At 39.5% G+C, this 14,135-nt stretch overlaps 1 protein-coding gene across 3 annotated transcripts in view; it reads right to left on the bottom strand.

Moving 5' to 3' along the window:
• Positions 1 to 6,362, bottom strand: part of SETDB1 (SET domain bifurcated histone lysine methyltransferase 1) — a 30,473-nt gene extending 24,111 nt beyond the window's left edge. For 2 of the 3 annotated variants that reach the window (XM_032627315.1, XM_032627482.1), the window contains exons 1-3: positions 6,107 to 6,262; positions 4,922 to 5,192; positions 4,075 to 4,226 (exon numbers count right to left, since the gene is read on the bottom strand). In XM_032627315.1, the coding sequence (XP_032483206.1) occupies positions 4,075 to 4,226; positions 4,922 to 5,181 (412 nt within the window). In that variant the 5' untranslated portion in view covers positions 5,182 to 5,192; positions 6,107 to 6,262. Of the gene's footprint in view, positions 1 to 4,074; positions 4,227 to 4,921; positions 5,193 to 6,106; positions 6,263 to 6,318 lie in introns of those variants that run through there. The other variant, XM_032627402.1, reaches the window with a different exon arrangement.
• Positions 6,363 to 14,135: the final 7,773 nt, after the last annotated feature.

Raw genomic sequence — 14,135 nt, 5'->3', positions numbered from 1 at the left:
ATTCACATAATGAAACATCATACTGCAGTAGCAACTGAACCAAGCATCACACATCAGCATGATGTTGAAGAAGTCATGGAAGAATGCATACAGTGTCTAAGATTCCATTTATACAGTTCAAAAACAGGCAAAACTACAGCACTTCTGGTAAAAGTGATGTGACAAGATTGGACAATCCCCCTATGCAGAAAACAAGTATAAAACTGGACAAAATTGTCAAAAGCAATCATTTCAGGACTTCCCTGGTGGTGCAGTGGTTAAGAATCCCCTTCCCAATGCATGGGACTGATCCCTGGTCCGGGAAGATCCCACATGTCACAGAGCAACTAAGCCCGTGCACCACAACTACTGAGCCCATGCACCGCAACTACTGAAGCCTGTACACCTAGCGCCTGTGCTCTGCAACAAGAGAAGCCACCACAGTGAGAAGCCCACGCACTGCAATGAAGAGGAGGCCCAGCTCACTGCAACTAGAGAAAGCCTGTGCAGCAACGAAGACCCAATGCAGCCAAAAAATTAAAAAAAAATCATTTTAGGACACTGGAAATTTGACCAAAGGCAAACAATAGATTGATAAGTATCCCTGAAAAACTGCTAAAGCTTCTGGTAACAAAGGTGGGAGTCTATGGATCTCTTGCCTGGGGCAGCTCCCATCCCTGCTCCACCTCTAGCTTGGTGGGCAAAAACTAGCTTTATCACTGAGGTGCTAGCCATAACAAGCAGATTTGCTAATTTGAGGTTGTAGCTCTTGTTTAGGGTAAGCGGCAAACCAGTAAATTTAACCAGGAGATTCTGAAAATGAGAGAGTCACAGACAGGCTTAGATAAATTCTCTATACATTTTTGGGTGACTGCTAAAATATGCATATGCAAAGAGGACCCAAGAGTGCCTGGTTAAAAAGGAAACCCAAGGTCAAAGAAAAAAATCACAAAGGAAATTAAAATTTATGAGTTACATGAAAATGAAAATTCAACATAAAAATTTATGAGATGCAGCAAAGCATGCTCAGAGGGAAATTTATAGCTTTAAATGTTTATATTAGAAAGAAAGAAAGGTCTAAAGTCAATAGTCTCAGCTTTGACTTTAAGAAACTAGAAAAAGAAGAGCAAATCAAACCCAAAAAAAGTGGAAGGAAGAAAATAGAGATCAGAGTAGAAATCGATGAAATAGAAAACAGAGCAACAGTAGCAAAAATAAATCAATGAATCCCCAATACTGGTTCCTTGTAAAAGAACAAAAATTGATAAACCTGTATCTAATCTAATCAAGAAAAAAAAGAGGAGATCTAAATAACCAATATCAGGAATGAAAGGGACATCACTACAGAACCTACAGAAATTAAAAAGGATCATAAGGGAATACTATGAACAACTTTATGGCAATAATTTAGACAACTTTGATAAAGTGAACCAATTCCTAGAAAGAAATTGTCCACAATGAACAAAATCAACTTGAGATGAAATAGAAAATCTAAATAGATATTTCAGGTAAAGAAAATGGATTAGTGATTATATTAAAATAGATATATCAGGTAAAGAAAATGGATTAGTGATTTATCTTCCCACGATAAATTCAATGTGATATCCTGGATTGGATCCTGGAACAGAAAAAGTCCAGAAATTGAATAAAGTCTGGAGTTTAGATAAAAGTAATGTACCAATGTTTGTTTCTTAGTTTTGACCAATATATACCATGGTAACATTAACATTAGAAGAAACTGGTGAAAGGTATGCAGGAACTCTCTATTACCTTTGCAATTTTTCCATAAATCTAAAATGATTCCAAACTAAAAAGCTTACTTAAAAAATATCTTTCCACGAAGTAAAGTCCAGGCCAAGATGGTCTCATTGCTTAATTTATCAAACATTTAAGGAAGAAATAATACCATTCCACACAACTCAGAGGAAGGAACACCTCCCAACTCATCTTATAAGGCCCATATTACCCTGCTACCAAAGCCAAAGACATCACAATAAAACTACAAACCAATAGCCCTCAAACATATGTGCAAAAATTGTTAAAACATTTGCAAATCCAATATAGCAACATATAAAAAGGATTATACACTAAGACAAAGTGGCGGGTGGGGATGGGAGAGTTATTCCAGGAACAAAAGATTGGTTTAACATATAAAAAATAATTATTGTAATACATCCTATTAATAGGATAAAGGACAAAAGCCATATGATCACCTGAGGACAACAGAGAAAAAGTAGCTGACAAAATCTGAAATCAAATCCAGCTATTATAAAAACTCTCAGCAAACTAGGAATAAAAGCAACTTCTCTGAACCTGGTAAAGGATACCTACAGCTCACATCATAATTAATGACTAAACATAAAATGCTTCCCTGATAAAATCAGGAACAAGGAAAGGATGTCTGCTCTTTTTTTTAACATCATACTGGAGGTTCTAGCAAGCATAATAAGGCATGGGAAAAACACAAGACATCTAGATTAGAAAGGAAGAAGTAAAATGACTATTTGTAGACAACATGGTCTAATGTATAGAAAATCCTAAGGGAGCCACAAAAAACTTCTAGGAAACTGATAAGCTGATGCTAAAATTTATTTGGATTATATATGAAATACAAATGAATTTGGAGGACTTTCACTAAGTGATTTTAATACTTACTGTAAAGCTACAGTAATTAAGACAGTGTGGTGCTGGTATAAAAATAAACATTTAGTTCAATGTGACCCTCAACTACAACATATAGCCAGCTGATTTTTGACAAGGATACCAAAAGAATAGTCTTTTCAACCAATGGTGGTGGAACAACTGGATAGCCATAAGCAAAACAAACCAACCAACTACCCTCAGCTCTTAAGAATTTTTATTCTTCAAAAGACACCATTAAGAAAATGAAAAGACCACATCTGGGAAAATGTTTGTAAAATAGGTCTGATAAATGAATTGTACCTAAAGTATAATAAGTCAGAAGACTTATATATGTTGACTTAGAAAAGTCAATAATAAAAAGACAATCCAATTTTTTAAAAAAGGCAAAACTATTTGAATAGCTATTTCCTCAAAGAACATACATAAATGGCAAATAAGTATGTGAAAAGATGCTCAATGTCTTTAAGAACATGCAAACTACAATCACAATGTGAGGGAGTCCCCTAGTGGCCTAACAGTTAGGATTCCGGCTTTCACTGCTGTGGCCTGGGTTCAGTCCCTGGTTGGAGAACAGAGATCCCACAAGCCACGGAGCGTGGCCAAAAAAAAAAAAAAAGCTACAATCCCACTTTGCTAGTGGAAATGTAAAATAATATGGCCACTTTGGAAAACACAATAGTGATTTCTTAAAAACTCAAACATACACTTACCTAAGACTTACCAATTCCACGCCTAGGTGGAGTATCCAACAGACATGAAACATAATGTGGACATTAAGACTTACACACCAGGGACTTCCCTGGTGGCGCAGTGGTTAAGAATCCACCTGCCAATGCAGGAGACACGGGTTTGATCCCTGGTCTGGGAAGATCCCAAGTGCCACGGGGCAACCAAGCCCGTGCGCCACAACTACTGAGCCTGCGCTCTACAGCCTGCGAGACACAACGACTGAGCCCGTGTGCCTAGAGCTGTGCTCCGCAACACAGAAAAGCCACCACAATGAGAAGCCCGCACACCGCAACAAAGAGGAGCTCCCACTCGCCACAACTAGAGAAAGCCTGTGCACAGCAACGAAGACCCAACAAGCCAAAAATAAATCAATAAACTAAAAACAAACAAAAAACTGTTAAAGAATAGACAAAACCAAATAATCTGTTTTGAGATATATACATAGGTGCTAATGCCACCTATAAAGAAAAACAAGGGCGTTCAGAATACAGGTTACATAGAATGGGGAAAGGAGAATAATTCAATCAGGAAGTAGCAAGAAGTGAAAATCTATGATATCAATACTAACAATCTTCTATTTTTTTCCTGTAACAGACAAGTCCAACAGTTAGGAATATGAAGTTAGTAAGAATGGTTTCTCCTCTCTTTTATCTTCTATTTGCTCATCTTCCCAGATTTCAATTTTAGTCCTGAGATTTTCCTGTCCATAGCCTCATCTCTTACCTGAATCAATACTGAGGACATCATCGTCTTCATCAGGAATCTCAATTATTTCTGTAGGCCGGGAAGCTTCATCTTCAGAACTACTGTCCCGGTACTGTAGTCCCAGTTTGGAGTAAAAGTCCTTCACCAAAGACTCACAATTAGTCACTGCCCTAATATTGGAACATACGTAGAAAAGGTCAAAGCCAGCAGAAGCAGGTGTAAAAGCTATTAGAATTTATATATATTTCAGTATACACTGACCTCTATTTAAACAGGCCATATTCCAAAGTGTCTCTGTTTTGAATTTTAAATGCTTATCCCATAGAAAAATGTTTAAATAGTGGTTTCCAGACTAGTCCTTCAAAAATCCAAAATAAGCCCAAAGCACGGTCCTTTCAACCTTACCTCATTACTTACCTTGTTGTTATTTGAAAATATGTTCTAAGTGACAACTAGGGCAGGAGAAACAAATCTTCTGGGTGTTTAGGAGTAGAAACAGGGCTCTAGGAACTTATTAAAGCTTCGCAGTTACATAAAACAGCAAGTTTTTATAATATGCACTCCCTAGATGATTCTACTAAGAAAACAAAACAATTGCTCTGAAGTAGAGTGAAGTATAAAGAAGGGGAAGGGAGTCAAGACTTGGACTCCCCTACTGTTGAGCATATTAGCCTCTGATAGATGAATATTATATTACATGGGTGGTTGTGAGGTCAGATTATGGCCCTTCACCCTTGAGGAAGAGTAAGATTCTACATATCTGTACCTTCTAAAGTACAAAGTGTACAATGTCATGAACAATTATACTACTTTAAAAATGTCTGCCAATAGGTAGATTTCCTCCTATTTCCTATGTGGTTCTTACCTGGATGCATCATCAAACAGCTGGTCAACATGGGCCACCTCAGATTCCTTCTGTATTACCCATGTCTCCAACTCTGCTAGTTGCTTCTTGCGCTGCTGTATACAGTCCATCTTTTCCAGTTCTTCATCAATGAACTGCCGAAGTTCCTCCATAGAGATACCCAGCTCCTCAACCACTGCTTGCTGCAGCTCTGCAATCTCTTCAGACTCCACTGCAGCTGTTGCTGCATCCAAACCAATGCACCCAGGGAGGGAGGACATACTGTTGTCCTCTACATGGAGCAGGAAACTAGAATTACTTTTGGAGTTATTATGACTGTAATAGAGAATTTCAGTCCCCTAATAAAACTCATTCCTACTCTGCTACTTGTTACTCAAATATATGTAGTTAGTTCTCTTTCCCCATTCTCCAGTATCTGAAGCTGAGATTTTGTAGAGTTCTCATCTCCTGTAGGCTATAGACTATAGGCCTGAATAAAATGCAAAAGTTTGAGAGGGCACGGAAGACATATATTATGCAACAGGGAGCTACTGAAAACAATGTTTTAGGAAACTGAAGAGAACCAGTTTATTGAGGAAGATATTTCTGTGGCCTGTGTTCTTTAATGAGATAAAACTGACTAATGAGATAAATCTTTGTGTGCACGCTCTGCCTAATTTGAACAAATACTCCCCACCTGGAGGGGAGGGTTTGGTCTACAACTCCCTAATTCGTTGTTTTCTCTTTAATTACTTTTCCCTTTACATTACTTCGCTTTTGTGTGGAAATTTTCTGTTTGAAAAGTATAATACTTAAGGACAGAAAAGCTTGCAGCAAAGAGGTTTCCCCAAAGTAAAAGGAAATAAAGCAATTTGGGAATAAACCGTGGCTACCTAAAATCGACAATTCAAATACTCCCACATACAACTCACATTGGTGTTAACTGCTTTTTTTATCAAACGGTTAAAGCAAAACTGAGGCCATAATGCCGTGCGACCCCAGCGCCAGTTCTCACTGCCTCCATTTTTCTTTGGCCCACACACCGCCCCACCCCCGCGCTATCCATTTTAGGGGTGCGTCCCACCCACCCGCAAACCCAGCTCAACCCCGCCCCCGCTAGTCTCCCGGGGAAAACCTCCTTCCCACCCTCGCCCGACCTCCTACCACAAACAAAACATTCCATACAAGCCCTTGGTCTCCAAATACCTCAATTAACAGTATTTCCCACACCTCCCAGCTTCCAGCTATGAAGGCTCTTTCTCACCAACCAGACTCACGACTCAGGGGTCGGCCTCTGTAGGAAAGAACGAAACCAAAGGGAAAAGGGAGCAAGGGGAGGGGAAGAAGCGTGAGGGAGGGAAGGGGAAGCAAAAAAAAAAAAAAAAAAAAAAAAAAAAAAAAAGACGCCGGAAGCAAACCTGAGGTGCCGTTCCGGTCGCCGCGACGGTAGCCTGACGGGGTCAAACCCAAAGGTGCAGGGTAACCCTCAAAGGCTGGGCAAACTCAGGCGAGTACGCATGCGTCGAGGCAGAGCCTTCCAGGGCACACGTGAGAAACGACCGGTCGGGTAAAGTGGGCGTGGCCTAGAGTATATTACAGAAGCTCCGCCTCTTCCACCACCCCCAATTGGTGGCAGCAATACTAAGTTTATTGTGTAAAGGCTCAGTTGGCAAACACTCTTAGGTTTAGAATTGTTTCTCACTTTTACTTGAGTTTGTTTTATTACGTAAGTTGTACAAATTGTAACAAGTTGAATATTAAGTTGTAATAAGAAAAATATGAAAATTTCCTCTCCACCCCATCACTTAACCATCCCTGCTCCTTTGAGATAAAACAGCTTACTTTTCTAGGCCTGGGTGTACAAGGTCAAACGTGGATTTTTTTTGTTATGTTTTGTTTTCATTTAGCATGTGGACATCTCATGAAGTCAATAAAAAGGATAAAAGTTGTCTTTTTAACAGTTGCATAATATTTCATAATATGGCTAAACCATATTTAGGAATTTAGATTGTTTTCAATTTTTAGGCACTACAAATAACTCAACAATAGACATTAACATCCGTTTGCAGTAGTACTTTAATTTCTGTGAAAGAGATTCCCCAAAATGGAATCTGAGTAAAAAAATAATGTACTTTCTCCCATTTTTATTAGGATCTGCTGTCAAATTACTTTTCAAAAGTTTGAAACAATTTTTACTTCCACTAGCAAATCTGTGAAAGTATCTCTTTTCCTCACACCCTCATTAGGACTATTTGTTAACTATTTATTTATTAAATTTATTTATTTATTTATTTGGTTGCACCAGGTCTTCGTTGCGGCAGGTGGGCTCCTTAGTTGTGGCATGCAAACTCTTAGTTGCTGCATGCATGTGGGATCTAGCTCCCTGACCAGGGATTGAACCCAGGCTCCCTGCACTGGGAACACAGAGTCCTATCCACTGCATCACCAGGGAAGTCACTGGTAACTGTTTAGTTTTTAAGAATTTGATATGTGTTTAAATAGTATCTGTATCAGGACAGACTGTGCTATGTGCAGAAACAACTCCAAAAGCTTAAAACAAAAACACATATTACTTGCTCACACTGCATAATCATCTCTAGAAAGTTGACAGTGGAGCTCTGCTCATGATAGCTACTCAGAAACCCAGGCTGCTGAGCTGCCCTGCCAAAAGGAGAGAACACTAGAGGGTCTCACGTTGGCAATTACAGTGACTCAGGACACTACTTTTCAACTCATTGGCTTGAATGAGTCATAAGGCCCTACCCAAACACAAGGGGGCCAGGAAGAACAGTCACATCTCATCTCTGGAAGGAGGGAGAAGCAGATGTATTTGATGAATCAGCACTATTGACTACCACAGACTCTCATTATTGCTTTAATTTGTTCAGCTATATTTACACTAACTGCATCTAACTTCATTTAAAAAGTATAAATCAGGGGCTTCCCTGGTGGCGCAGTGGTTGGGAGTCCGCCTGCCAATGCAGGGGACACGGATTCGTGTCCCGGTCTGGGAAGATCCCACATGCCGTGGAGCGGCTGCGCCTGTGAGCCATGGCCGCTGAGTCTGCGCTCCGCGACGGGAGAGGCCACGGCAGTGAGAGGCCCGCGTACCGCAAAAAAAAAAAAAAAAGTATAAATCAGAACCTCCTTTTTTTTTTTTTCTTTTGACCGTGCCGCATGCATGTGGGATCTTAGTTCCCCAACTAGGGATGAAACCCGTGCCCCCAACATTGGAAGCCTGGAGTGTTAACCACTGGACCACCAGGGAAGTCCCTAGAACCTGCTCTGTAAGACTGGAAATAGGGCCTGAGCATCCAGGATCATCAATGTTTTTAAAATCCTCTCCTGGTAACCACACTTTCACCTATGCTCATATCACCTGCCCACCAGTTTCCTGGGACCACGCTAAGTGCCTATTTCTAATTGTTAAGAGACCAGGAATTGAGGTACAGAGAAGTAAATGTCTCCTCTAGATATTTGAAATTCAGAATATTCCAGACTCACCTCACGATCGTATTATTTTGTAACCTGAGCTAGAAATTTTAGACATATTACTCCTTATAAAACACACACACACACACACACACACACACACGATATCTATTGAGTGTTTACTTCATACCAGTCACTGTTCTAAGCACTTTACAGTCATTAATTTAATCCTCACAATAATCCTATGAGGTAGGAACTATTATTATTGTCTCCTTTTTTAAATTAAAAATTTTAAACTGAGGTATAACTGACTTACATTATGTTAGTTCCAGGTGTATCAAATAATTTTTTTGATATTTGTGTATATTGCAAAATGATCACCACAATAATTCTAGTTAACACGCTACCATACATAATTTTTTCTTGTGATGAGAAATTTTATGATTTTTTTCTTAGCAACTTTCAAATATGCAATACAGTATTATTAACTATAGTAGCCATGCTGTATATTATATCACCATGACTTCTTTATTTTGTAACTAGAAGTTTGTACCTTTCAACTCCCTTCACCCATTTCACCTAACCACCCCCCCACTCCCTGCCGTCTCTGGAAACCATCAATTTGTTCTCTGTACAAATTGGTTTTTGGTGGTCTTTATTTTTTTTTAAGATTCCACATATAAATGAGATTATACAGTATTTGTCTTTCTCTGTCTGAATTACTTCAGTTAGCGTTATGCCCTCAGGTCCATTCATATTGTCTCAAATGGCAAGATTTCATCCATTTTTATGGGTGAATAACATTCCATTGTATATATTATTGTCTCTTTTTTTATGGATGAGAAAACTGAGGTACAGAATTAAATAAATTTCCCAAACCACAAAGTTAAAAAGTGTCAGAGCATAGCAGTTTGGCCTTACAGCTTGTGGTTTTAAACCTTTATACAATACAGCTTGTTTATCCTAGCTTATGAATGCTTTTTATATCTTTTCCCTCCTTTCTTTTCCTATTCTACTGCCTTTATTTTGTTCTTCTTTCTTTCTATTTTTTTTGGCCACACTATGCAGCATGTGGGATCTTAGTTCCCCAACCAGGGATTGAACTTGCTCCCCCTGCATTGGAAGCCTAGAGTCTTAACCACTGGACCACCAGGGAAGTCCCCTAGATCTTATTTCTTGCCAGGACAAAATAGTCTCCTAATTGATAGGCCTTATTGTAGATCAGTTCTATCAGTAGCTCTGATCATGTCACTCCCCTGCTTTAAAACTGTTTTCTTTATGTTTAAACTTTACAGTATAAAATTTGAGGCTCTTCATAATTTGACCCCAATTTACCTCTCTGGCCATGTTTCCCATTTCTCCTTTCACACTCCTGATTATATGCTATTTACACAAGAATTTTATGCATTTCACTTTTATATCTTCATACTTTTGTTTACTGTGATCTATCTCCTGGAATGACCCTTCCCTTTCTGTTGGTGAAATATTAATTCTCTAAGGCCCAACTCAAATGTCTTCTCTGTGAAGTTTTCATAGACCAGCAGTTGTCAAACTTTAGTATGTATCAGAATCACCTGGAGAGCTTGTTAAACCACAGATTGCTGTCCCCACACCACACTTGGAGTAGGTCTGGGTGGAGTCTGAGAATTTGCATGTCTAAAATTTTCCCAGTTGATGCCCATGCCATTGGTACTGGGACCAGAGTTTAAGAATCATTGTTCTAGGGACTTCCCTGGTGGCACAGTTGTTAAGAATCTGCCTGCCAATGCAGGAGACACGGGTTCAATCCCTGGTCTGGGAAGATCCCACATGCCACAGAGCAACTAAGCCTGTGCTCCACAACTACTGAGCCTGCGCTCTAGAGCCCGCATGCCACAACTACTGAGCGTGCGAGCCACAACTACTGAAGCCCGCACGCATGGAGCCCCTACTCCGCAACAAAAGAAGCCACCGCAATGAGAAGCGCACGCACCACAAGGAAGAGTAGGCCCTGATCACTGCAATTAGAGAAAGCCTATGCGCAGCAACAAAAACCCCAACACAGCCAAAAAAAAAAAAAAAGAATCATTGTTCTAGACCATCATTTACTCCCTGCAGAATTAACTCTTGCCTCTGTTCTTCTGTTACCTTAGTTCCTTTCCACTTGTCTGTTATCTGTGTATGTGTGTTTCCTCTGTTGGTTTGAGATCATCTCAATGCTGAGTACCTATATTAATCATCTTTGTTTCCCCTAGCAACTGACATATTGCCCCGTACATGCCGTGCTCTGTAATGTGTGATAATTAAAGGGAAATCTTTGCTCTGCCCTGATTATGTTTCTATTAGTTAGATTCGTTCAGCTTTCTGATGTGTGTGTGGGTAGGCTGGGGGTGGAAATGAGGAATGGGGATGTTGAAGAGAAACAGGAGCTATTTGGAGCATCACATTCCAGTCTGATTTCTTCATTGCCCTGAGGAGGTGAAGTGATCAGTTCAGTAGATCAGCAGTGGGACTCAGGGAAGTGTCTTCTAAGGACTTGTTGCTAAACATGCAATCAGGGAGCCTGCTAGAGAACCTAAATCTCTGGCCCCACTCCGGATGTACTGAATCAGAATCTGAATTTTAATAAGACGTCCAAGTAATTTGCTCACTAAAATTTGAGAAGCACTATAGGAAAGGCAGGTTTGAGCTGAATAATCCTTTTCAGGGCAATATTAGGGAGCCAAGCTCTGGCTTCGTTTTTTTTTAAGTACTGAAGACTAACTGTAGTCAGAGATGATGAGGCCCTGATATAAATGACTCACATTATTAAAATTTACAAATTATTGAAGTAGACAGCTTATTGTCAGCTTAATAATGTGAAGTAATAAATAACTGATACACCAATTGGAATGCTCATGTTGGTGTGCTCAGCATATTCACTCCTGTAATCTATTGTGATATGTTGAAAAATCACAACCATATGCTACTTAGTACTTGATCATGAGAAATCATAGTATGGGGTCCAGAACCTTGGAATGCCAAATGATCCTTTCCTTGGAGACAGACTTGGGGGAAATTAGATCATAATCTGAAGGTTACTGTGTGATCTCAGAATCAAAACAAAGGAACATAGGGATTAAAAACTCAGAGGGTTTCAGGCATCAGGAAAGTATTGTACAGAAGCAAAATGGGGTGAGTGAGGACTGTGGTCACCTGGGAAATACGTGTCTCACCTACAGGGAGCAGTTGATGATATTTAGGTTTAGCTAATGTTTGTCCTGTGTCACACATATCATGCTGCCAGATCTCCAATTTTTCAAGTGAACTTAAAAACCCGTATTTTTTTCTATGAAAGCTTCTGAGTTTTGAATATTGACAACTAATTCAAAAATTTTGTTAATTCTGCAATACTCTGAATCAGCAATTCAAATTCTAGGAATTAAAATACATACCTTTGAAATGACATACAGTGCTAAATTATCTTCTACAACATTGTTTGAAATAACAAAATATTTAGAAGCAAAATAAATTTTCATCAGCAAGGGTTGGTTAAACAAACTATGGCACACCGAAACAGGTGTGTTTTTTAAAAAAGGCTAAGGAATCTCTTTGTGTATTAATATGAAGTGATCTTCAAGATACTTTATTAAATGAGAAAAACAAGTGCAGAACATGGTATACACCATGCTATTAGTTGTTAAATAATAGTAAAAATATACATTTTTATACATATACATAAAATATCACTGGATGGATACCTAAGAAATTAACACTGGTTGTCTCTGAAGAGGGCAAATGGAAGGGTGGGGGATAAGAGTGAGAGTTTTTACAGTACACCATTTTATACCTTTTGAATTTTGAAACATGAAAATAGATAGTTTATTCAAAAATATTACCTTAAAAATAAAAGGAAAAGAAGAATGTCTGGAAAGATACACATATATGCAAAAACAAACTACCTTAATTGCAGTTACCTCTAGAAAGAAGGATTGGGAAACAAGGCAATGTCTAGGAACTTTCTGCATTTTTATCCTTAGGTAATGATTGAAAAAAAATTTTTTTATTATGTGCATTTGTTACTTTTACAATAATAATTTTAAAATATCAACTCAAAAAGCAAATATAAAACCCAACACATAACCACACACACTTTGTAGATTACACTGGAGGGGGTCTGGCTCAATAAAACTTCTTTGCAGACCCACTGGATTTCTAAGCCGCCAGTTTAAGGTAAGTGAAAGGAATGTTTAAGGACACCAGATTAACAGAGGTAATGTGGGCAATAAAACCAGACAGACCCAAGGTCTGTGGGCTGCAGCTCCCTGAATCTCCACACCAAGGACTATCTGGCTACTGAACCTAGAAATAATCAGCTGTCCAATGGCTAATTGCCTTCTTTCCTGAACAGCATTCACTCTGGCCCTGTGTGAGTTTGCCTTGGGTTGCTCCTCTTTCTCTGCTTCCACATATGATCCGTTTCTTCTGACTGACGCACTTTTTTTTTCCTTGGATAGGTTACTGGAGAAAGTAGGATAACAGTCAAACCTGTCACTCTCTAGTGACTATATATGGATGCTCTCATTAACCATGTGTTTGCCTTGCATTTTATTTTAGAAGGTGGAGAAAAGGTTGATTTCTGAGCTTCTGGAGGGAAACACATGTAACACTCAAGTACTGCTTCAATCTTAATCTGCTTTCATTTTACCCTGACCTGTACCTTGTCCTGAATTTCTTTTCAGCCAATAAGGGTACAATCATCTCTTGCTCTCTTTCTCCAGTTTAACCAATACAGCATCATCTGTTCTGGTGAAGGCAAAATCTAGTATCTCCAGTGGAAGGCTCCAGTTTCCCTGCCTCCATTTTCAAATAATCCTGAGCATTTACTCATGCCAAGCAGTGGGGCAGTCCTGCTTCCAGGAATCAGGAACACAGACAATTATCAAGTCTCTGCTAACAGTGCATGGCTAGAGTTATGTCTCCATACCATTTCGTATTGCTGCTAAAGCCTGGTCCAGCATGGTCCCAAGGATACAAGTCTCCTCTGAAGTGACTGCATGCTGGTACAAGTCCCTGCACAAGCCCAAGTGCTGCCCCACACTTAGATTCCAGGGTTACAACTCTCTTAGTTCACATTCCCATGCGAGGTCACTGTTGCCTAGAACATTTGGCCAGCCTGGCTGGACTTGAGAGCTTTAGTCTCTATTATTTACTGTGCTAGAACCAATTCTCTTCAGCCAAACCTGTGTTGAGCCTTGGTCAGTGGCCTAGATGCCTCCTTTCCTTCTAATGAATTCTCTTATAGACTTTCCTGCCGGTTAGCCCTACTTCATTCTACCAAATTTCCATTAACTTCAGACTTTGGAGAGTAGGCATTATGATTTCCTTCTCTTTTCTCTTAAAAGGTCCCTGGGATGCTGATTGTGACACTCATCATCATCATCATGTATTATATATGAACTTCCTGTGACTGCCATAACAAATTATCACAAACTAGGTGGCTTAAAACAATAGAATTTTGTCCCAGAGTTCTGGAGCCTAGAAGTCCAAAATCAAGGTGTTGGCAGGGCTGCACTCCCTCCAAAGGCTCTGGGGAGAATACTTCCTTGCCTCTTCCAGCTTCTGATGGCTCCCACCAAGGATTCTTTAGCTGTGGTTGCAGAACTCCAGTCTCTGCTCTCATCTTCACATGACCTTTTCATCTCTCTCTCTCTGTGTTTTCTCTTCTGTCTTTTATAAAGACACTTGTCATTGGATTTAGGGCTCACCCCACTAATCCAGGTTGAGTTCATCTTGAGGTCCTTAACTTTCCATTTGCAAAGACCCTTTATCCAAATAAGGTCAC

The sequence above is a fragment of the Phocoena sinus genome, chromosome 1 (assembly GCF_008692025.1).
Source record: "Phocoena sinus isolate mPhoSin1 chromosome 1, mPhoSin1.pri, whole genome shotgun sequence".
Taxonomy (NCBI): Eukaryota; Metazoa; Chordata; class Mammalia; order Artiodactyla; family Phocoenidae; genus Phocoena; species Phocoena sinus.
The sequence above is the reverse complement of the archived record's forward strand: the minus strand, read 5'-3'. Positions and strand labels throughout refer to the sequence as shown.